The 21146-nt window shown below is 51.2% G+C and overlaps 1 protein-coding gene and 2 non-coding genes across 3 annotated transcripts; 2 read left to right on the top strand and 1 right to left on the bottom strand.

The window, feature by feature from the left end:
- Positions 1-297: 297 nt before the first annotated feature.
- Positions 298-369, top strand: TRNAM-CAU (transfer RNA methionine (anticodon CAU)). The gene has a single exon. It is a non-coding gene; the product is annotated as a tRNA-Met (tRNA).
- A 231-nt stretch (positions 370-600) lies between these two features.
- On the top strand, positions 601-672 carry TRNAQ-UUG (transfer RNA glutamine (anticodon UUG)). Its single transcript has one exon. It is a non-coding gene; the product is annotated as a tRNA-Gln (tRNA).
- A 2177-nt stretch (positions 673-2849) lies between these two features.
- On the bottom strand, positions 2850-20877 carry NARF (nuclear prelamin A recognition factor). The gene is made up of 11 exons (XM_061392443.1): positions 20735-20877; positions 19733-19813; positions 16706-16849; positions 14206-14338; positions 11726-11860; positions 7773-7891; positions 7075-7204; positions 6832-6895; positions 5849-5986; positions 5416-5573; positions 2850-4530 (listed from the first exon to the last, which is right to left on the bottom strand). Exons 1-11 carry the CDS (start codon positions 20759-20761, stop codon positions 4289-4291), a joined length of 1371 nt encoding a protein of 456 aa, XP_061248427.1. The 5' UTR covers positions 20762-20877; the 3' UTR covers positions 2850-4288.
- Between the last annotated feature and the right edge of the window lie 269 nt (positions 20878-21146).

The following is a 21146-nucleotide window of genomic DNA, read 5'->3' on the forward strand; positions in this document are numbered from 1 at the left end:
GAGAAATGCTGCTTTTGCTTTTTTCCGAGATCCAGCCAGCATCACTGCAATAGAGATCCTGCTACCATTGTCCAAGGACACTCTGGGTAAAGATTGTGCTGCTTGACTTTTACTAAACAGCAGAAAAGGACAGAAATTTCTCTGGGTAAGCAGTTGAGAGAGGGAGAGCAAAAATCCACTTTATTCATAAATGGACACTGGCAAGAGGGTCCTTCTCCAAGTCCGGTTTTGTCTGCTGATCTGTGCCCAGGGAAGCTTGGGGTAGTCAGAGACAGACTCAGGAAAGGAGTACATTACAGCAGAGTGGCGCAGCGGGAGCGTGCTGGGCCCATAACCCAGAGGTCGATGGATCGAAACCATCCTCTGCTATGAGCTCACATTTTTGCCTGCTATATAGCTTTTGGGTCCCCAGCTGTGGGACTAGGTTGGGCTGTGGACCCTGGTGTCCAGGAGTGGCAGCTAGTTCTATGGCGTCACCATCAGCGCTCTGGACTCTGAATCCAGAGATGTCAAAATCTTAGTGGGAACTGTGTACCCCTCTTGTCCCATCCCAGGGGCACTTAGGCCAAGAGTGACCTGCAAGGGGACATAATGGCATATGGTTCTATGGTGTAATGGTTAGCACTCTGGACTTTGAATCCAGCGATCCGAGTTCAAATCTCGGTAGAACCTGTTTTGACTGTGGCCATTTTTGTCTTCCCCTCTTGTGTCCCAGGCAGTGGGACACGGGGACATGATCTGGCACAGGACAGGCAGCAACTCTGAGACCCTGGTCCATCTGATCACCAGTGCTCCCCTTCCCCCAGAAGCCATATTAGGGATGTCTTTGTTCTTTTTAATGTCCTCCCTGCCCAGTTTTTGTTTTTTTTTTTAAAGGAGACCAGGGGAGTTCCCCAGCAGTCCAGCTGCTGGGACTCTGCATTTTCACTGCCAAGGGCCCAGGTTTGATTCCCTGGTTAGCGAACTAGGATCCCACAGGTTGTGCCATGTGGCCCAAAAAATAAAAAGTAAAATAAAAAAGAGACCAAAGGAGCGAATACTCTTGTCCTGAGATGGCTCATCATGCACTCTAATCTCTAGAATCCCACGTCAGGACAATTACTTAACCTTCTCCACTGACGAGCTTTCAGCGCAGGCTGTTTACGCTTCGTACACACACATAAAAGGGTCCTTTCAGGTACTGCCCACTGGGCACCTGGGTGGCTACTGTCATACAGAAGAACATCATGCCTCAAATTTTTCATGCAACGTGTAAGAAACGTCTATATACATCTGATTTAAAAGCAAGTCTTTACAAGAAGACAGGAAGATAGTTTTTCCTTGAATAAATCCAAGTTTTCTGCAGCTTCAGTGTAGCTTTAGAAATACTAGTGCTGTGTCTCATACAATTCACTACTTGCATGACTCACTAAGAGTAACTACCCTTCACCCTTACAACTGTGCTTACAAGTTCTTTCATCAAGGTTTTGGAAACGTCCACGTAAAACTAATGTGGAACACTTCTTACAGGGACATGGGAAAGAAAATACTGTTTTTCTGTTAAAAAGCCAGGCTTTTCACAGCTTCGTAAGTAGTAGCCTTCAATGAGTGCCTGGTTCTTTATCCAATACCGTACACCTATGACTCAAAAACACCGAAGACCCCCCCAAAAAAAAATCCCCAAACACATGATTTATCCTTATTCAGAAAGTCCAGGGGCCTTTGCTCAAATTTGATGCCATGTCCCTGAACATCAGAGTTGAGGGTTCACTTGCTTTAGGAAGACTCTGTGCTTGCTGTTACTGATTGGGAGCAAGGCCAGTGCCTGTGTGGAAGGAGGTGGCATCTAAGTGCCAAAGTTGGGCCTGAGGTGGAAGCCCACATTTGGTGGCCAAGTGGCCTCAAGCATGTGAGTTGCCTGCCTGAGCTGCAGTCCCCTCGCCTCATGCATCTGATTAGACTGTGAGTGAAGACCTGAGGTCTCACTGCAGGTGGTGTGTCCAGAGGCTTCTGTTGCTCAGCTTTGGGCCAGGAGGGGAGGCCACAGAACACCTAAGTCAGTGGCAGAGCTTAAGAGCCTCTAGACAGACAGTGCCCTTGCTCCACACCCGAGGCCAGCAGCAAACTGGTGTGTGAGCAGTGCATGAACTCGAATCCTCACTTCAGCAGAGCTGTGAAGGACCATCATGTACACTGGCTACAACTGGCCCAAGCTGAGGCCAGGCAGAAATGGAGCTGAGAAATCTGGACTCTGAGAAAACTGGCCCAGGGCAAGGGCACAGGAGAGCAGCTACTTACCAGTATGGCCAACACACACACACACGCAACACGATCAGAGCCCACAGGAGGCGCCCATGACACCAGAACTCAGGCAGCAGCACTCCCGGAGGGCAGCTGCTGGGTGTGGTGCAAATCTGGACCTAGTCTACCCGCCCCCTCACGCCAGGACACACTGCTCACTAGCAGACAGCTCCCACACTCCGCCCTAGCCTGACTGTGGGGCTGCCTGACTGCTCGTATGATTTGAGTTATAATGAAGGAAAACAAACCCTCCTCCTCCTTTCCTCCCATGCGCCCATAACCAAAGGTCAGCTGCGGGTAGGACCTGACACCACATGTGAGAATACCCGGTCCCCCAGCCAAGGAGTGCCTTCGTTTTAGCCAGAAGGGGTGGCTTTTGAGGCAGGAAGAGCCCACCACGACTCCTGGCATCCCCGGCCCACAGAAGGCTTCAAGCAAAGATGGCCCTCTGGGGCTGTGCTGGCTCTGAAAGCACGAGGGAGGCCGCCTGGGGGTGCTGGTGAGGGAGGGCACACACAGGCCCCTGACTGGGGAGTCAGTGTCTGGTTCACACACTCTCCACACTCAGACACTCCTCAAGTGTTTATTCCATCATCAGTTACTGCAGAGGAGAGAAACCCAATTAATTGTACATAGGTTGAAAGCAAAAAATATACAATTTCACACAATATATCCAGTTTTCAACCCCAATAGGTATACAGGTACAATACAACAGAGTCAGTGAAGGAAATCTAACAGCTCAGGCTTCATAAGCACTGAGGAATCCAAGAACGCTGCTACCATCCATGTTAACAAAATTCAAGTGCTTTGAAGAATCAACTGGAGGCCTATCCACAGATGTCTTCGTTTCACAGGATGAGCCCTGATATGGTTTTGTGATTCTGTAATTTCCAATTCTTTGCTAGCCCTTTCTGTTCATGGGAAAACTGTTCTCTTCCGTTTACCTTTAAGGCAAGCTCACATGAGCACAACATGCCAGGTGGCGGGGGGTTGGGGGGTGGGGGCAGGGGTCCAGTCAGGAGCCACGTGGATGAGCCTGGCCCACAGTACGTGAGGAGGAGGATGGTGGGGTGGGGGGCGGCGGGGAGAGGCAAGACCATTGAGAAGCTGCCTCATCTGAGGTTGGGGACAGGATGGCTGTCACCTGTCTGATCCCACCCAGAGAAGAATGGAGCAGGCGGACTCCTGACCAGTTTGGCCTAAGCAGGTCAGCTGCCTCTACCATCCTTCCCTGTGTAACACCTGTCACCCTTCGCAGGCCGCCCTCTGCTTCGAGGTGAGTTCACCTGAAGACTGAATGTGAAAGCATGAGTGTGGGGTATAAGCTGCCAGAGCCTGCCAGGCCCGCAGTTAGAGGGGCTGGTCCCAGGCGGCGGCTGCCACTGCACTCTGGCCACTGCGGCAGTGAGAAACACGGCCCACTGTTGCCAGAACTTTTTCTCTAGAGAAACTGAAAAGCCAGATTCATATGAGCTCCCCGACTCCAAAAGGATGCAGTTTATTCACATTCTGGCAAAACCATTCTCAGGAATAAAAAACGTGGTTTGTAAAAACAAGAGCCAACTGGAAGACCACAGACCATGGCCCACAACCCCCGCGGCCTGCCTGCTTCCTGTCATTTCCACATCAAATCTCTGAGGTATGTGAATCACAACTTCTGGGGTCTTAACTCTTCACAGGACACTTTTTGGATTTTTTTTTCAAGCCTAAAAGACAGTAGTCTGTCTCCATTCTTGTTCTTTGGAATTTTTTAGTCTTAAAGGAAACTCAGACTGGGGCAACCCTTCTCTCCTGTTAAAATATTCCAATTACACACATATTACGAAGATAGCACCACATCGAACTGAGGGAGGGGGCTGCTGACAAATGGGGGTAGCAGAGGATTCTGAAAAACCAAAGTGGTAAAAGGAAAGCTGAGCTGTTTTCTTCAGGTGTCTCTGATACCCACACAGGGTAGCTCCTCTGTCCTCAGGCAGCTGACAGGCCTGCCTCCCAGTCTCCTCGATCTTCACCACTTGATGTCTCGGCTGTCAGCGGGCTGCCCTGGGCCCTGGTACGCAGTATGCAGGGCTTCCTGGACACGGGGGGAGTCGGTGCCATCCAGCCACTCCTGGTACAACTCCTGCACGTGGGTGCTGGCCTCCGGGAGCTGCACGGGGATGTCGGCGTAGATGCCTTTCATCTTCTGCAGCAGGGCCTTGTCTGTGCGCCCGTCCGCGGTCTGGGCTTGGCCTCTGCCATTAAGGCATCCTGAAAAACACAGGGAGCTTACTCTTCCCCTGCTTTCATCTTAAAGGGGAGACGATTCTGGAAGAGCAGAGCAATGATGGCAGTGTGCAGTGTCTTGTGGCCAAAGCCTGGGCCCCAAGACCACGGGCACAGGCTCACAACCCCAGGTGCTTCCTATTCTCTCCTCTTTATACTACCCAGGAAATGCTTTTACCTAAAGCTGAAATTACTTGGCAACCTTTTAGAACTGGATGGCTATGCACGCCTATCTGGATTTCCAGTTTCTCTTGGAATTCATCAAAACCAGGAGAGCACAGAAAGTATTAATGAACAGCTAGATCACTGGTGTCTGCATAAAGCCTTAGTGTGTGAATCCACACGTGGGCTGCATCGGGGAGGGGGCCCGGGACCCATGAGCCACACGGGACCCAAACCCAAACACCTCGGACTGCATGAAGGACATGCCTTCTACATGCTAGTGCTATACGTGTGCACGCGTGCTAAGTCACTTCAGTCATGTCTAATTCTTTGTGACACTATGGACCGCAGCCCGCCGGGTTCCTCTGTCCATGGGATTCTCTAGGCAAGAACACTGGAGTGGGGTGCCATGCCCTCCTCCAGGGGGATGTTCCTGACCCAGGGATTGAACCCGAGTCTCTCACGGCTCCTGCACTGGCAGGTGGGCTCTTTACCACTAGCGCCATCTGTGCTACTTATTCTCAAATGTGTAGATAATGTGATTTCTAAAATAAAAATTCATTTAAAAGAACTTGCAGCAAATTTCCCAACCTCCCTCCCCTGACCCCTTGGCCGCACCCAATGGCTACCCTCTGGCCCTCACATCTCACCCCTCATTTCCTGCAGGGCTCAGAGGGGCCAAGCTCAGCCTGGCCTCTCGAGTCTTACCGCCAGCACAGGCAAGAACCTCCACAAAGTGGTATGGGAACTTGCCCTTCTTCAGCTTTAGGACCACGTTCTGGATGTTTCGAAAGCCATAAGCTGCAGCAAAGCGCAAGAGGACCTCTCCGCTCTTCTCGAGGGTGACCTCCTGGAAATCTTTGTTCCTATGAAATCAACAATACAAACTATGACCCACGGGGTCCTTCCTCTGTGGTCGGAGGACTATTCCAATCTAAGTTAGGGATGTTAGCAAAATTTAAGTCTGTGAGTAACACATCCAAGGCCTTTCGATCTTGACTGGTGTGAACTCTATAAATAGGATCTCCCCTCAGACCTGCAGCTGGCTGTGGGGGGCGGGGGTCCTATTACACAGTTTATACCTGACAGGCAGTGCTGACCACACAGGCAGACGGACAGAGGCCGCCCCAGCCCCACGCACCTCAGGGCCCGGTAGGTGACCTCCCCCACATCCTCGTTGAACAGCTCCTTGGCCGCATGTCTGAAGATGTGTGCCAGGTACCCGTCAGAGCCGGCTCCATCGTGGCGCCTCAGCTCCTCCTCCTTCACGTCGCCAAACCTCACCAGGCAGGAAAAGCGAGGGCAAAAGTTAAATCCGACTCTCCAAGTTTTACGATCCAAGGTTGCAAAACCCTTTACAAGTACTTAGACTTTGGGCAAAAACCTCCTCTGTGCTGGAGTTCACTGGCCAACAAGAAGCCTGCAAGCATGCCCACCGCTGCCCAAGTGACTCCTCTGAGTGCACAGGTGTCAAGGCTCAACCCTGAGAACCTCAGAACTCGGAGCATGAGAACTGGGCATCTGAGGGCCACACAAGAGAGAATGCCACCATCTGTGGCCAGCCAGGGGTAGACTGTTGGGTCCGCTTAGGCCCAAGCATGGGCTCTGGCCGTAAGGACACCAGATGCTTATGTTCTAAGGACCTCAGTCCGCCTTCCACATGTGGTCCTGACATCACTGTTTGGAGGATCTGCCATGCAGTCCGTGCCCTGGGGCACAGGATGCAGCAGGAGTGTGGCTGGTGGTTGGGGCGACCGCTGATGGCAGAAACCCAGGCTGCTGCTCTTGGGCAAAGGGACCTGAGGGAGCCACTGTGTGGGGATGCCGCCTCCACCCCATAGGGGCCCAGGTGTGATGTCGGGAAGGAGGGTGTTGGTATCCACACCAGACCACAGGCTGAACGGCATCCACTCAGCATGGTACTGGCCATGCTCTCTTCAGAGCCAAGGGTTGTAGAGGGGCGACAAGGTAGCCCGCCACACCAGGGGCAATACCACACCCGTGCCTCAGCAGAGCAGGTGGCCTCATGGAGGAGGAAGGTCCTGGGATAACCTGGTAGAGGTCACAAGGTCATGCTGGAAGCCCCCAAGGTGCAAGAGCGCCCCTCCCTGCAGAGGCACCTACAGCGTGTCCAGGGCAGCCTCTCTCACTGAGACGTCACTCTGCTCCATCATCTGAGCTATTTCACCTACAAGCAAAGAAGGGACATTAAGACGCCAGCAGCGTCCCCGGGGACGCGTGTGCTTTATGCTTTGCTCTGAAGGAGGAAGCTCCACGTGTCTCCAGTGTGGGTGTGGCTGTCAGGCCCTCATTCTGGACACGCGCCGGCCGGCCTCCCAGCAGCCTTTCCCGAGGCCGCGCCCTCACCTGAGGTCAGCACGCAGTCAGTGCCCCGGGAACCCCGAGAGGCTGTGAGGACGTCTTCCTGAAGGGCCTCCAGCTTCTTGTCGTAGCACGGTGCCACGATGACATGGAAAATCTTGTCTGGGGACAGGTTCTGTGTAGAAAGAGCACACCCATGATGGGGGCCGTGTAGAAGGGAGAAGGCAGCCAGAACGGAACGGGCCTGGTGCTTTCCTGGGTCCAAGCCCCATCCCCCCTAGACCACGTTCCTGAGCCGTGATGCCCCCAAGTCCACCCACGGTGTCGCCGTGCTGCAGGCCCACTGCCCGGACGCTCAGGGAGAGGCCTGCCGCCTGTTTCCCCTGAACCAAGTGCACAATGATCACACACACACGGTGACCACAAGCTGCTGCAAATGAACGCTTGGCCATTTCCCCACACTTTCCAGACGCTTCCCATGTAACCAGGCTGCCCCTCTCCATGTCCCGGCTGAGCCAGAATCGCTGGCACCACCAGGAGCCGGCAGCTGAGTGACTGTCTTGGAGCTAGGTGTCTGGGCACCCCCCTCACTCATCAGGACCTGGGCCCAAGACCACTGTGCACACCCCTGGGGGACCCTCCTCCACCCTCCCTTGCTCGCCCTCGGTTCCGTCAGCACCTGTCCTCACATGGAAGCTTGTCGCCTGACCTGAATGCTGCCCTTGGGGAAAAGGCCAGCTTACCTGACGTCTGGCAAAGTAGTCCTTCACCAGGGATCCCATGATCTGCTGGGGAGACTTGGCAGTGCAGAGGTGGGGGGTGACGGGGTGACCCAGCACCCGCTCAGCATAGCGGACCCAGCCTGAGGAGGGAAGGGGTCCATGTCAGCTCCTCACCGCTGCCCCACCGGAGTACAGCCGGGACATCTCATCTTCCGGCCGCCCCAGGCGTGCATGACAGGCTCCCTCCACCAAACCGCCTCTCTTCAGAGGCTTGGCCATGGGAACCCCAGGGGCATGTGTCACAAGACTGGAGGGTGCCCGGGATGGGTGCCTCCCTCGGCCCCAGATCAGAGAGGACAGAGCAGGAGAAAGGCAGGAGCGGGGGTAGCAGGCTCTCCAAAATTGAGAACAAACTTGGAGGAGCAGCTACGAGGCACTGTCCTGGGCAGCTTGGCTCCAGATCCACCCTGCCAGCTGCTGAGCTGTTCTCACAGCCGGGACGGACGGCCACAGCTCAGACAGGGGCCAACAGCCACCAGGCCCACCAAGCGTCACTCATCTATTGGAATTTAACCACCCAGTAACTTCCCACTTTTAGGACAATGAAATACGAGAAACCCACACCCCCTCAAGCAACACAATGAACAGCACAACCTGCAGTGTGCCCACGGCATGCCCAGCGTGGTCCTGGGCATTTCCCCTGAGCTGCTGACTCCCACCATGCCCTCTGAGTGCACCACTGCTGCCATGGGTCCCAGAGGGGACGCAGGATGGAGAGGCCAGTGGACCACAGAGCCAGCAGCTCAACCTGCAGGGGCTACAGCTTGCCCCCTTCTCCCGCTGGGTGAGGTAATGAGAGTGTCTGGTGACAGACTGGCACGTACACCACAGCTTCATGAGAAGGGTGGGGGTGGTGAACAAACCTGGAGGCACGCTGCCCACCAGATCCCCAGGGCAGCCCACCTCCCCATGCCCACTCCTGTAGGGTGGAGCAGCAGGCACCAGCCAGACAATCTCATCTGAACTCAAACCACAGCTATCACCCGCTTGCCGGCCTGAGTACACGCAGGGAATGTCCACTGTCACCAGCAGAAGCCCCACAGAGAGATGCTGCTGGAGGATGGCTCCCCTCGTTCCCAGCCTCTGCACGTGTGCATGGAATGGTTCATGTTAAAACAGAAAACTAGGCAATTCCCCTGCTGTCCAGTGGTTAGAGCTCACTGCTCTGACTGTCAGGGCCCTGGGTTCAATCCCTGGACAGGGAACTGCATGGGATGGCAAAAATAAATAAATAAAAGGAAAAAGGAAAACTATCAAAGGCCATGGAGCATTTGGGGGCCCAAGGCCATTCCCACCACAGGTCTGGCTTTGTAAGGCCCCTGTGCACCCTGGTCTTGGTGCCAGTGCCCGTGCCTGCACACTCGGCTCTCAGGCAGACCCCAGCTGCAGGCTGTGTGCCGTGAAGGCCTGGCACAATATCAGGCAGAACACAGGCTGGTAGTGGCAAGGGCCCTGGGGGACCTCCTAGCTTGCAAGCAAAGAGGACCAAACAGGGATGAGGAGGAAGAACCAGGTCACAGGATCCACAGCACTGGCACGAGACCAGAGTGGCAAGCGCTCTGGTACCCCTGATCAGAACTTGCTACTGGCATCAGCCTGGGGCCTGGTCAGCCCTGCTGGCTGTCCAGCTTTGTGGCAGCATAGCGTGGACAGGGTACCCTTGTCCTGCTCTGTCAGTCCAGCCACCTTTTCTCAGGAACCCTCTCTGAAGGCAGAGAAGAAACCTGCTCCAAGAAGTGCCTGGCACAAGGTGCCCACTCTCTATTCTCCCTGCTGGATTGGAGAAATTACTTCCCACACTCCAGTTCAATGAGTGCTCCTGGTAGGTTCTCACAAAGCCCAAAGCCCTTGAGCACGTCCACAGCTGAGCAGCTCAATACGCCCTCGCCCACTCACCCCCACCAGGCAAAGGTGCGCTGGCGAGGTGGCACTCCATCGGCTTGTGGGCAGCAAGGGCCCACCCAGATGTCCCTGTCAAAGCCAGGATGCGCTGCCCTCCAAGCAGTCTGAGGAAGCACAGGGATCCTGCATGCGGAAGCTAGTGAGTCAGTTCAGGGCCATCAACAGCCTGATTCTGCACCAGGTCAGATCATCCGACCTTGATGCTGCTTTAATTTCTCTAAGCTGTCATAGGAAAGCAAAACGTCAGGGCCAAATCCTAGAAAAGGGTTAGTTTCGAAGCAGATCTCACCTCATCTCCCTGAATTTCAGAGAGGGCATAAGCCTGAACAGTTACAGCTTCGACTGGCTTAGCTACAAAGAGTTCCTGGAGGAGAAAGCCTAATCATCTGAGAGCCCTGAAGAGCTCAAGGAGGCCACTGAAAGCAGCGAATGCCAGGCTGGTGGAGCAGGGACAGCTGGTGTGCAGCAGCAGCAGGTGGCCCAGGTCTCCGCCAGCGCTGCCCTCACTCCTTGGACAGAGCGGCTCGTGCTTTCCACAAGAATCCACCACCTGTCTACTACCCACATCAGCGGTGCTAGTTCCTGCCAGGAGTGGAGGCTTCCGTTTAGGCGCCATCCAACAGGGCTGCCCACGTAAGGGATCCATCACTATCTGCTGGGGTGGTGTCAGGACAGCACAGGAATCCCTGTGATCCTGCTGACTGGAAGGTGGATGGGAATTCTGGAACCACTGCTCTGGGAGCACAGGCTGAGCTTGGGTCATTTTATGCTGCCTCTTTCTTGGGTGGGTGGGACTGAGTCACAGTGACCAGCTGTGTGTGCCATTGAGTGAGAGCCCTGCAAGGAGCCGGTGCTGGGACCCCAGAGGCAGGGGTACCACTGCAAGGCCTCTAGGGAGCTGGGTGGTTCCCCGAGGCCTCCGCTGTGCAAACCTACTCCTCAGCAGCTGTGCAAACACCTACAAGGACATAAACACAAAGGTGGACACCATGGCCCAGCAAAGTGTGCTTTTAGTCAGTTTCTGCGTAGACCCTGACACAGTCACTGCCTGACATGCCTGGAGAAGTGGGAGCATCCCCCTGGGGCTTATCTTTCCAGAAGGATAAGCCCCACCTGATGCTAAGCACCTCCTGCCAGCCTGTGGGCCACTGAAAAACATGCTCAGTTAATGAGTCGATCCACGTGCTTCTTAGACAGATGGCAAGTTTCCTCTCCATGGTTTTACAAGTGGATGGAAAGTATTTCCAAATTCTAAGCAACCATATATCAACATTCCATCTTACTAACTCATAATCCCAATGACTGATGAGTGACATATAAAATGCTAGAAAAATTTGGAACCGGGAGGGATAAACTGAGAATGGAAATGTGAACAAAACCCCAAGATTAAGTAGACCACAACTCTCATAGACCTGATTGATTTAGAAATAATTTTTCACTAAATGTTACTTACCAGTATAGCACAGCCTTCCTTCCCTTATCATCTTTAGAATTTTCTTATTCCAAAATCTTCTATTTTTTCAGAATTAAAAAACCTGTGATAAAATTTCTGTACCTCAGATATCAGGCTCTATATAATAATTAAAGATTTGTTTAAAAAGTGTTCCAAGACAGAATCTAGTATTAATGTAAAGTAATACTTTTTATTATGTAATTTCTATTTAAGCTGGTAAAGGATCCATGGGTGTTCACCATATTACCTATAATTGTTTGGATGTGTGAAACACATCATACTTTGAAAAGAGATTTATTCTCCTTTAACATATGATATGTTTGTCTCAGAAATATGCATAAATGAAGATAAGCAATTAATACTCAGCTGTCAGGTCTCCCCACTAAATCACCCAGAATTAATAAATATGTTGGTCAACATAAAACTACTCAAGGCCCAAACTCCTCTCCAAGACCCGCTGCCCCTGACCTCGCCCACTGCCCAGGCCTGCCCCCAGACTCAGACTGACGAGAAAAGGTGCATCAGGCCCCTGCAGACCCAGCAGCAGCCCCATGCTCACCAGGACAGGCAGAGGTCAGCATGGGTAACGCAGGCTCTTCCTCATTGTGCTGGCGGAATCGACGCACAAACTCTTTCTGACTCTCCAGGATGCTGAAATCTGCAGCGATCGTTGTATCAAAGACATAATGCACCCCTGTGGGGAAGAGAGGCGTGTTGGGCTCCACATCACAGAATGTGAGATCGACCCTCAGTTCGCCTCGAAGACAAACTGAAAAGGCAGACTCCACAGACATACCTAGATGCCCAAGTGCAGGACGATGCCCTTTGCTCTCTCAAACAACAGCACGTATCACTTTTCACAATAAAGCATATATTCTCCTGTTTCTTCTTTTCCCTTTACATCTATATTTACAGACACCTTGCCATATTCCATACATAAATTAATGTAATTTTACAGGGTATCATTCTTCCAATTCACTGGCTAAATTAAACTCCAGTCTGTAACAGTCTTTGATAGCTCTAAAATAAATAAATGAGTACACTGGCTGAGCATAGCTTTACAATGGTCTTGATTAATTACTATGTTGAGTTCTAACTTCTCTTTCTTTTTCACTAGTTGTGCTGCACCAGCTCAGTAGTTGCTGATCGAGGGCTCCAGGGCACATGCATGGGCTTCAGCAGTTGCACGCACGGGCTTAATTACTCTGAGGCACATGTGGTCTCAGTTCCCTGACCAGGGATCGCTTCTGAGTCCCCTGCACTGCAAGGCGGATTCATAACCACTGGACCACCAGGGAAATTTCTAACTTGTCTTTTTCTTGATAAATGTATGCTTCTTTATTTTTAAACTACAGTTGATATACAGTATAAGGTACAGATGGGCAAAGCAGTGGTTCACAATTTTTCAAAGTTACGCTGCATTTATAGTTATTATAAAATATTTGCTATAGGGCGTTCCCTGGTTGTCCAGTGGTTAGGGCTTGGCGCTTTCACTGCTGCTGCCCAGCTGTGATCCCTTGTCAGGGAATAAGATCCTGCAGGTCTCATGGCGCGGCCCCCCCAATTTTTTTTTTTTTTGCTATATTCCCTGTGTTGTACAATATATCCCTGTAGCTTATTTTATACCTAAAAGCTTGTACCTCTTAATCCACCACCTCTATCACGCCCCTCCACTCTGCCCACTGGTAACCACTAGTTTGTACTCTACATCTGTCTTTGTCCGTTTTGTTATACTCACAAGCTTGTTGTATTTTTCTTTAGATTCTACTTGTAACAGATATCATACAGTATTTGTCTTTCTCTGTCTGACTCATTTCATATGGTGGTATCATACCCACCAAGTTCATTTATGTTGCTACACATGAGTTCTTAATATTGGAAAATAAGCCTCAGACAAAAAAATATGTTTTAAATAATTACAGTAAATAGAGCAAATAGTTTTAATATCTGCAACCAGTCTAAACCTTAAGAGCAGCCAGTTATTCTTAAAAAGAAATATTATATCAAGTTAAAGAGTTACCTTAAAAAAAGTCAGTTTCACTGTGGATATATTTTATTAACATATAACATCCAACTATTAAAAAAAAATCTCCCCCCTCCAAAATAGGGCCTTTCACTATGAGAAGGCAGAGCATTTTAAAACTTTGATCTTTGGTAAAACTCAGCTAAGCTTAGGCTTTTAAGATTAGAAGCGTGAAGGCTGACTTAGGGAGTCCTCGTCTGCAGCTGCGGCTGTAGTGCTGGTTGTGGCATGCCGTGCACCAAGAAATAGCTCTGCACAGAAGGCAACATGCAGCAGCGAGGCAGGCAGGCTGCTGCGAGGATGTTTAGTCTACGGGTCATTTTACTGCTAACCCCATGTATTTACATCTTTAAAAAGCCATTGAGGAACAACTAAAACTCTTACTTGGCAAACAGCTCAAGTTTTCCTCTTCAGAGCCTCCCTGCAGGACACTTTAATGTGGGGGGAAGTTAGAGTGTGACGTGACAGACTAGACAGAAGCAACCTTACCGCTCTTTATGAGGCAGTATTACTCTAGTACTCATTCACATTTGAGTCCTCAGGTACTGAAATGACTAGCTTTCACTCTTCACACAAGGGACACAGTCCATTCCCTTCCTGCTCTGCTCTTCAGAGAGCTTCCTGGGAAATCAGACGCCAGTCACGGCAGACGTGATCCTCCATCAGATAACTGTAACCCCTGTGAGCCGAGCAACTCGACACTGCTGGGCAAGTGTGGGTCCCAGGTGTCCCCAGCTACGTGCCCTAAGACGGTCATTTGCTGTCCCCAGAGGGGCCAGCGCCGGCCGTAAGACAACACCCATCTGCATGGCAAGGGGGTAAGTGACACCTGCCTACCATGCGTGGATCAGAGGCATGGTCCTCTTACGTTCCACAAGATTCTCAAGGAAGTTCTTATCTATCCTGTGCCCTTGAAAATTGAACTCTAGAGATAAAAAGGGCAGATAAAAACTCAAGTTATAAATTCGAATTATACCAAATTTATTTGCTATAAATAATATCAAAAGGCAGCTCACCAAGACTTTTGAGGAAACCACAGAGCCTTCTGGATGCATCAGTCACACTGAGGCTGAATTTAGCAGCAAAATAAGGCAAAGACTGAGGACACAGGGACACTGCCAGCACCTTGTGCTCCGAGGTATCACATTTCTAGGAGAAACAGAGAGGAACACCGTGTATGTGGTGATGACAAGGGAGTGAAAGTAAGACACTTGTATGAAAAGTCTACAACAGAGTATAACAGATGCCCAATCTGAAAGAATTAGTCTGAATTAGTCTGAAATTAGTCTGAATTAGTCTGAAAGACTAATAAAATACACAGGATACTGGCAAGCACAATTGAGGAAAAAGGAGAAAAAAATTAGAATGAAAAATGAGACATCCCAAGAGATTTTGTCAATTTTAAGAACAATGTTAAATCAGAAATACTGAATATATACATCAATATTACATATAAATGCAAATATCTTGATAAAATAAATACACTTAAAAGGAAAAATAAAAATACACTTATTATTTATAGGTACATAAATAACTGAAACGATCCATAACAATGAAGTTACATGAAAATGGGGCCCCGAGGTCTGTCCACAAGAGGCCTCAAGCCCAGGTCACTTAGTGGTAAATTTTAGCAAAATTTTAAGTCATAGATAATTCTCATCTTCTATGAATTCTTCTAATAAATACCAAACAAACAAATGTGAAACCAGCCTATCAACACCCTGAAACCAAAACCAGATGCTGGCAGTTCAAGAAATCCCTAGAAAAATATGAACAGACTGAGTTCAGAGTTGTGCTGACTCATTACGGACATGCAGGATGCAACCTTGGGGAGCAGTGTGAGCGAGCATGTCGGGCATTAGAAAGTCAGCAGTGGGATCCCCTGGCCTGGGGTCAGACAGAAGATGCAGGATTATCATGACAGAGGGTGTTCAGGTTAGACACCACCTGCACATTAGGAAAAGTGGAAACTTGGACAGCAGTGTTCAGTGGCTACCATCCACTGCAATCTACCTATGGACTGGCCACAGACAGGACAGTCTGGTCCGGTCCGCCTGCCCCTGCCTAGCAGCTCAGGTGAGACAATGCTGAGGCTGCCTGTCCCCTCTGGATTCACATGATGGTCCCCTCCCACCTTCACGTGATGCCTGGGAAGCCCACACCGACACGGCCATCAGGGCACCAACCTGGCATACACTGACCTCCAGCTCCCTGACAAGCTCCTATGATGCCCAAATCAGCCAGGCACGGTTTCTGTGGTTTGTGACCAAGAGCATCCTAATGTAAATTTGGAAGCAGGAAAGAGAGTATAAATTTCAAATGCTAATGAAGGGGGAAGGACAGAGGGTGGTCTGTCCCCAGCTTCAGCAGTCACACTCGGCAATTCCAGTCCCTCTGTCTGACACCCTGCCCAGGGAATTTCAAGGGCTCACCCCTCACTTCATTCTCACTTAAATTTCACATCCTCTGAGGGAGCTGATCTGTGACAAAGAGGGAATCAGCCTGAGTCCCAGAGCTCAGGAACCCCAGAGCCCCACGGCCAGCAGAGAAATAGGAACTGCTTTTTCCTGTGGCAGCCTTGAGTGACTGACTCAGCCAAACTCAGAACCTCTTCCATTCCTAAGCTTTCAGTTTCATGAAATAACTAAGCATCTCCTTTTTAGTCTAGTTTGACTTGGGTATCCATTTTCTATAGCTGATATGCTGATTGGTGTGAGTATCTACATCTCTTTAATAGTAAAAGATTATGCAAAAATCTATTTAATAGTAAAACTTCACCAGCATTCCCACTGAAATCGGAAACAAGATAGTGGTGGTATTATTTTTACCACCAATGTAATTTCAGGTTGATCCAAAGGTACTAGACCATACCATCAGAAAAAATAAAATGTATACAGGTTGGAAAGAATGAAATCTGTTATTTGCAGTCAGTACACCCAGAAAGCAACCTGGGCCTCACGTGGTACCTGCACTGCCACGTGGGCCAGAGCACCCAGCACTGTGTTCAGAGCCCGTACAAACACTTTCTGGAAAACAGCTGTGAGGGCTGCTCACCAGGTCAGACTGAGGGCAAACCAAGACACGCTTTTCAGCCTCATCTGCCTCCGTCTCTCCTGTCTTTCCCTTTCACCTGTCTTCACCCAGGAACGGATAGTTCATCTGTATAGGGGTCTGCAGGAATGGGCTGAAGGACTGTGGCCCTAACCTCTGAGAAAGCCCCAGAGGCATAGGAGCAGCAGCTCGGCTGCCACGCCATCCCATGACCAAGCACGTGGAGGCCTCCCCCGAGCCAGGGGAGCCTGGCTGGTGGTGCCAGCCACAGTTGCTGCCCACATCAGTGAGGCAGTGTGACTGTGGGTGGGGTTTTGTTGACAGGAAGAGGCTGTGGAGAGGGTCAGCTATCACAGGGGACACAAGCCAGGGCCAAGATGCGCTCCCTAAGTCCCAGCAGAGGCTTCACGCCTCACCTTGACCTCCAGCCACCTCTGGTGCCAGTGAGCGCCCGGGATGCCATACCTTGTTAAGGTTCAGAACTTGGAAGAAGTCCTTGGCATTCTGCTGGGAAACCTGGATTCCTTCCTCTGCAGATACACAGCTGTCACAGGCCAGGCAGTCACTCAGAAATATCTTGGCATCAGCCAATTTATGGAATTCTCCCTTCTGTGAAAGAAAAGATGATGTTATGGTCTGATTCTTTAACAGAACTCTTTAATACTGGCTTCTTGAGGGAAAGTAACAGCACACGCATAATACAGAAAACTGCCACAAATTCTCTGAGGGTCCCACAGATGGCAATGTGTGGGGAGTGGACCGGCACCATCAAATGCAGCTTCTCCTGCCCCCACAGCCCTCCCTGCTGCCTCTGGGGGCTCCTGCGTGGGCCTGCTCTGTACTCCCCGATGAGCTCGCTTAGTCCTTGGACTCTCCTCAGAAGCCTCCCTGACAGGCTTAGAACTGGCATAGCTCAGTGCTGACCTGTGGGCATCAGGGTTGTCACGTCATCCAAGTCTGAGTTGGAACATTCAAACTCACATCTCAGTGACTCTGTTCCCCTGGACACCAAGATGACAACCCTCAGCTGCTTTGTCTTCTCCTGACTGCACCTGCGCCCTCGCTCCCTGCAGCCCACTCCCCTGGGCTGAGGTCCACCAGAAGACAAGCCACACCATGCTGCTGGAGGTCCCCTTCCCCGTCACTCTCCCCACTCTAACTTCCAGTCACCCTGGCCCTCCTTGCCCTGAGTCTCCCTGAGGGAAACGCTCCCTAGAGAGCCTGGTTCACCCTCAGACCCTCATGGACACCTGCCAGAACAGCTCTGAGCACCCCCTGGCACCTATGTGGTGGCTCTTTTCCCTGAAACACAAGCTCTGAGGGAGGAACCTTATCTCATGCCCTTCTGTTCTCTGACATCCCCTGTATACAGAAGGCGCTTGATAAATATGTGGTGGATGAACATACGAATATTCTGAAGCCCGTTAGAGCCATCGCAACAAATTAATGAAATCTTCTGACGGTTGCTGTACATTGCTCTTTCAAACATGATTTGGTAAGCGAGGACTCGGGCGGTACGCTGGCCCTCCTGTCCACAGCAGTGCCGAACAGGAATGCACGCTGCCACCTCCCTCCTCCCCAGGGGCCTGTGTCACTGTGCAGTGCTCACTCTGGGACCTTGTTATGCTGTAGATGCTAATTCATGAGGTATGGATGGGAGGCAAGAGTCTGCCCTTCTAACAAGCCCTGAGGTGGGGCCAGAGCGGCTGCTCCAAGGGTCTGAAGCACGTGCCCTGGCACACAGCCGGCGTCTAATAGACGCTGTTGAGCTGCACTGAGAGTTCTGCCTCTGCTGGCCCTGTAGAGGTGCCCAGGACAACACTCTGAGCTGCCAGGGGAAGCAGGGCTTCCTCTCGGCCTGCTAGCCACACCCCATGCTCATCCTCCTAGAGCCCCTCATGGGCCAGGTCTGGTTCCTTCCCGCCTGTCACAGTCCTTCCTTTCTCTTGTTCCGTTCTAATTGTGGGCATTTTCTGCAGAAGCCTGTCCATCTCTCCTTCTCTCCAATTAGCCACACTTCTCAGAGCAGTTATCAGGCCCCCACTCAACCCCTCCAATCTCTGCCTCTAGGAAATTCTCTCCCTCCCAATATCCAGTCTGACATCCTGCAGTGTCCATGCAGCTCAAACTGCACTCTGCTCCCTGTGCTGCTCCCCCTTTCCTGCTTCCGCCACTCTGGCTGGCCCATACAGGCCCACCACCCTCGGCCTCCCAAGTAGCTTCCTTCCTATTCTTCCCCGACTCTAGCCAGCTTAAGCCACCAGCCCTAAGACATGTGCCCGATCTGTCTCCTTACCTTTCACACCTTCCCGTGCCTGGTGCGCCTTCACCCTATTCCCACACCCACCACCTTCAGGTCTCATCACCCTCAGGGCTCACTCCAGTAGTCACCTTCCTGACCTGTTCATCCTGTCAGGGAGTCCGCCCACTGTGCTGGAGGGATGCCCACTGAAGCTATGTACACACATTATCTCCTGGCCACCATGGCCCTCGGAGAGAAGTAACCCAACTCCCCATGTCACTGATAAGGAAACTGGGGCTCCCAGGGTGAGATGTCTGTCCAAGGTAGTGCGGACAGAGTGCAGGCGTGGGAGGCCCCGGGCCAGCTGCTCTGAGGCTGCAGAGCCCTCAGTGCTCCCTGCCTCTCTTCTGCCTCAGTGTCCCGGGTGCTTGCCTTATCCCCTACTGCTCACTAAGCCCTACATTCACCAGAGCACAGAGCAGAGCTGGTACACAAGAGGACCAGACCAATGCCTGTCTGACTCAATCTTGTATTGGGACCACTAGACTAAAGAGGACACCTGCTGCTTGCTTCTCCAATGTTGCCAATTCTCCCTTTCTAAAACTGGGACCAGAACTTTTTAAGGGAAGAAGGAACCTTAACCTCCCAGCACTGCGTCCCCCTCTGTAAAGTGGAGACAACTGTAGGGCTTACCTGAAATGCTCATTCTAGGCACGGCATGAGATCACATGTACAAAGCACTTTCTCGACTGCCTAGCTCAGAGTATGTATCCAATAAATGTAAACCGTCGCTACTAGCTAAGAAAAACTTAAAAACTCAAGAACTTAGAGAAGAAACCAGTAGAAAAATAAAACTTACAGAATCATGAAATCCAAATTATTTTATAAAATCCTACCTAAAGCCCTGTCTTTTCACTTAAAAAAAAAAAAACAAAAAACAGAAAACCAGAGGTTTAAATGTTACAAAACTATTTCTAAAAAAACAGCCAAGGATGACATTTTGCCTTGTTCCTAACATGGTATGCTTTGGCTTGGTGTACTCTGAGAAGAAAATGTTCTTACCTTGAAGATCGTGTGCCTCCAACTGACTAACCCGCATGTTTGGCCCCTAGCAGGGGTTTTTTGGCCCCTTCATTTCTTATTTTTTTTCTTGAAGCAAAGATGTACCTGGTGACATGAGCCCCCAAAGAGGAGAAAAACAGCAGCAGCTGTTTACTGCAGGTTGACACAAAAACTGAAAAACTACTTGCCTCTCCATTCTCCTGGGCTGGACTTGGTACATTGACTGATGCATTCTCTTGGTCATCGGTTTTTGTTTTTTTACTACATTCCTTGAAAAGGCAAAGGCACATATAAAAGAACAACTTTTAATCTAAGAAAACTGTATATACTACCTGATGAATTCATTTCATATCTAGAAATCTTTCCTACAGAAATAGAAGCACTTATAATTGTGGGCACACAAACACACCCATACACATCTCTGTATCTGCACGGTTTGCAGGAAATGAAAACTAGAAGCAATGTGGTCTCTCATGACAGGTAAATTGGTGCCCGACCACCTGGACGCGTGTATATTTAGAATACAACAAATTAGGACTGTGTGTATTGCTCAGAAAATGTATCTCTTGCATAACATTAAGTGAGAGAAAGAGCAAGTGATGGAACAATATGATAGAATCGAATTTTGAAAAAAACCGACAGACAACTCCCAGTGCCTTACAGCGTAGAAACAAGTGGATAAGGCTATCACAGTTACTATGGTTACTCAGGTGGCAGGAGGCCCAGCCCGTTTCCTTCTTGCACTTCTGTATCGTTTTCGTTGCTGTCAAACACGAAAGTTTTTAGGTGGCATAAAATCCCCTAAAATCACTTTTGATCACCATGTCCCTCATTCACACCAAGGACGGTGTCTGCAACGACTGTGGACTGGTCGCTGATGTTGGTAGGCTTTTCTCGCGGCTTTTGGCTTCTAAGGTACTTTGAAAGGCTGTATCTGCGCCCCGACATTACTGCCGCCTCCAGGACACGGGAACAGGAACCGGACGCGTTGGTGGCCCACCCTCAGCCGCCTCCACCCCCGGAAAAGTCGAGCTGCGGGCCAGCGCCCAGAGGTTCTGACAGGGAGGCAGAGGCGCTTGGAGCTGCCAAGCTCCCGACACCCCCAAGGCTCCGAGCTCCGCGAGCTCAGGCTCCTCCGCGCCCCGGGCCCTGCCCCCAGCCCGGCCCCGGACCAAAAGCGTGGAGCCCACCTTCCGCGTGCAGTGCTCACACTTCATCTGGAGCCAGGCGGGCAGGTCCGGGTGCGCAGCCTGAGGAGAGCACCGGGAGACGCGGTCACCGCCGCCTGCCGCCCTTTGTTGTCGTCGCTCCAGAGGTGCCCTACCCCTAGTGGCTCGGCTCGACCAATGAAAGCTCTGGGAGCGGATGCGCTACAACCCTGAACCAATAGGAGCGCGGAGAGAGCGGTGCGGCTCCACGCTACTGGGCTCTGCCTAGGCCAATGACAACGCGGGAAAGGGGCAAATCGGGACCTAGAGCCAGTCGGAGCGCGCAGGGGCGGAGCTTGGCCCGCCCCGTCGGGACCTTGCGGAGGCCGTGGCCGAAGGTTTCCGCGGCGTGTGAGTCTGGCTGCGGCTCTGAGCGGCCTAGCTGACGGACCCC

Source organism: Bos javanicus, chromosome 19 (assembly GCF_032452875.1).
Source record: "Bos javanicus breed banteng chromosome 19, ARS-OSU_banteng_1.0, whole genome shotgun sequence".
Classification (NCBI taxonomy): domain Eukaryota; kingdom Metazoa; phylum Chordata; class Mammalia; order Artiodactyla; family Bovidae; genus Bos; species Bos javanicus.

Excerpts from the sequence above, each read along its gene's own strand:
- NARF (XM_061392443.1), bottom strand. The coding sequence starts at position 20,761 with ATGAAGTGTGAGCACTGCACGCGGAAG. Across the intron at positions 14,339-16,705 it reads AAGTTCTGAACCTTAACAAG|AAATGTGATACCTCGGAGCA; the intron begins GTATGGCATCCC and ends TGTTTCTCCTAG. Across the intron at positions 5,574-5,848 it reads GTCACCTACCGGGCCCTGAG|GAACAAAGATTTCCAGGAGG; the intron begins GTGCGTGGGGCT and ends TTGATTTCATAG.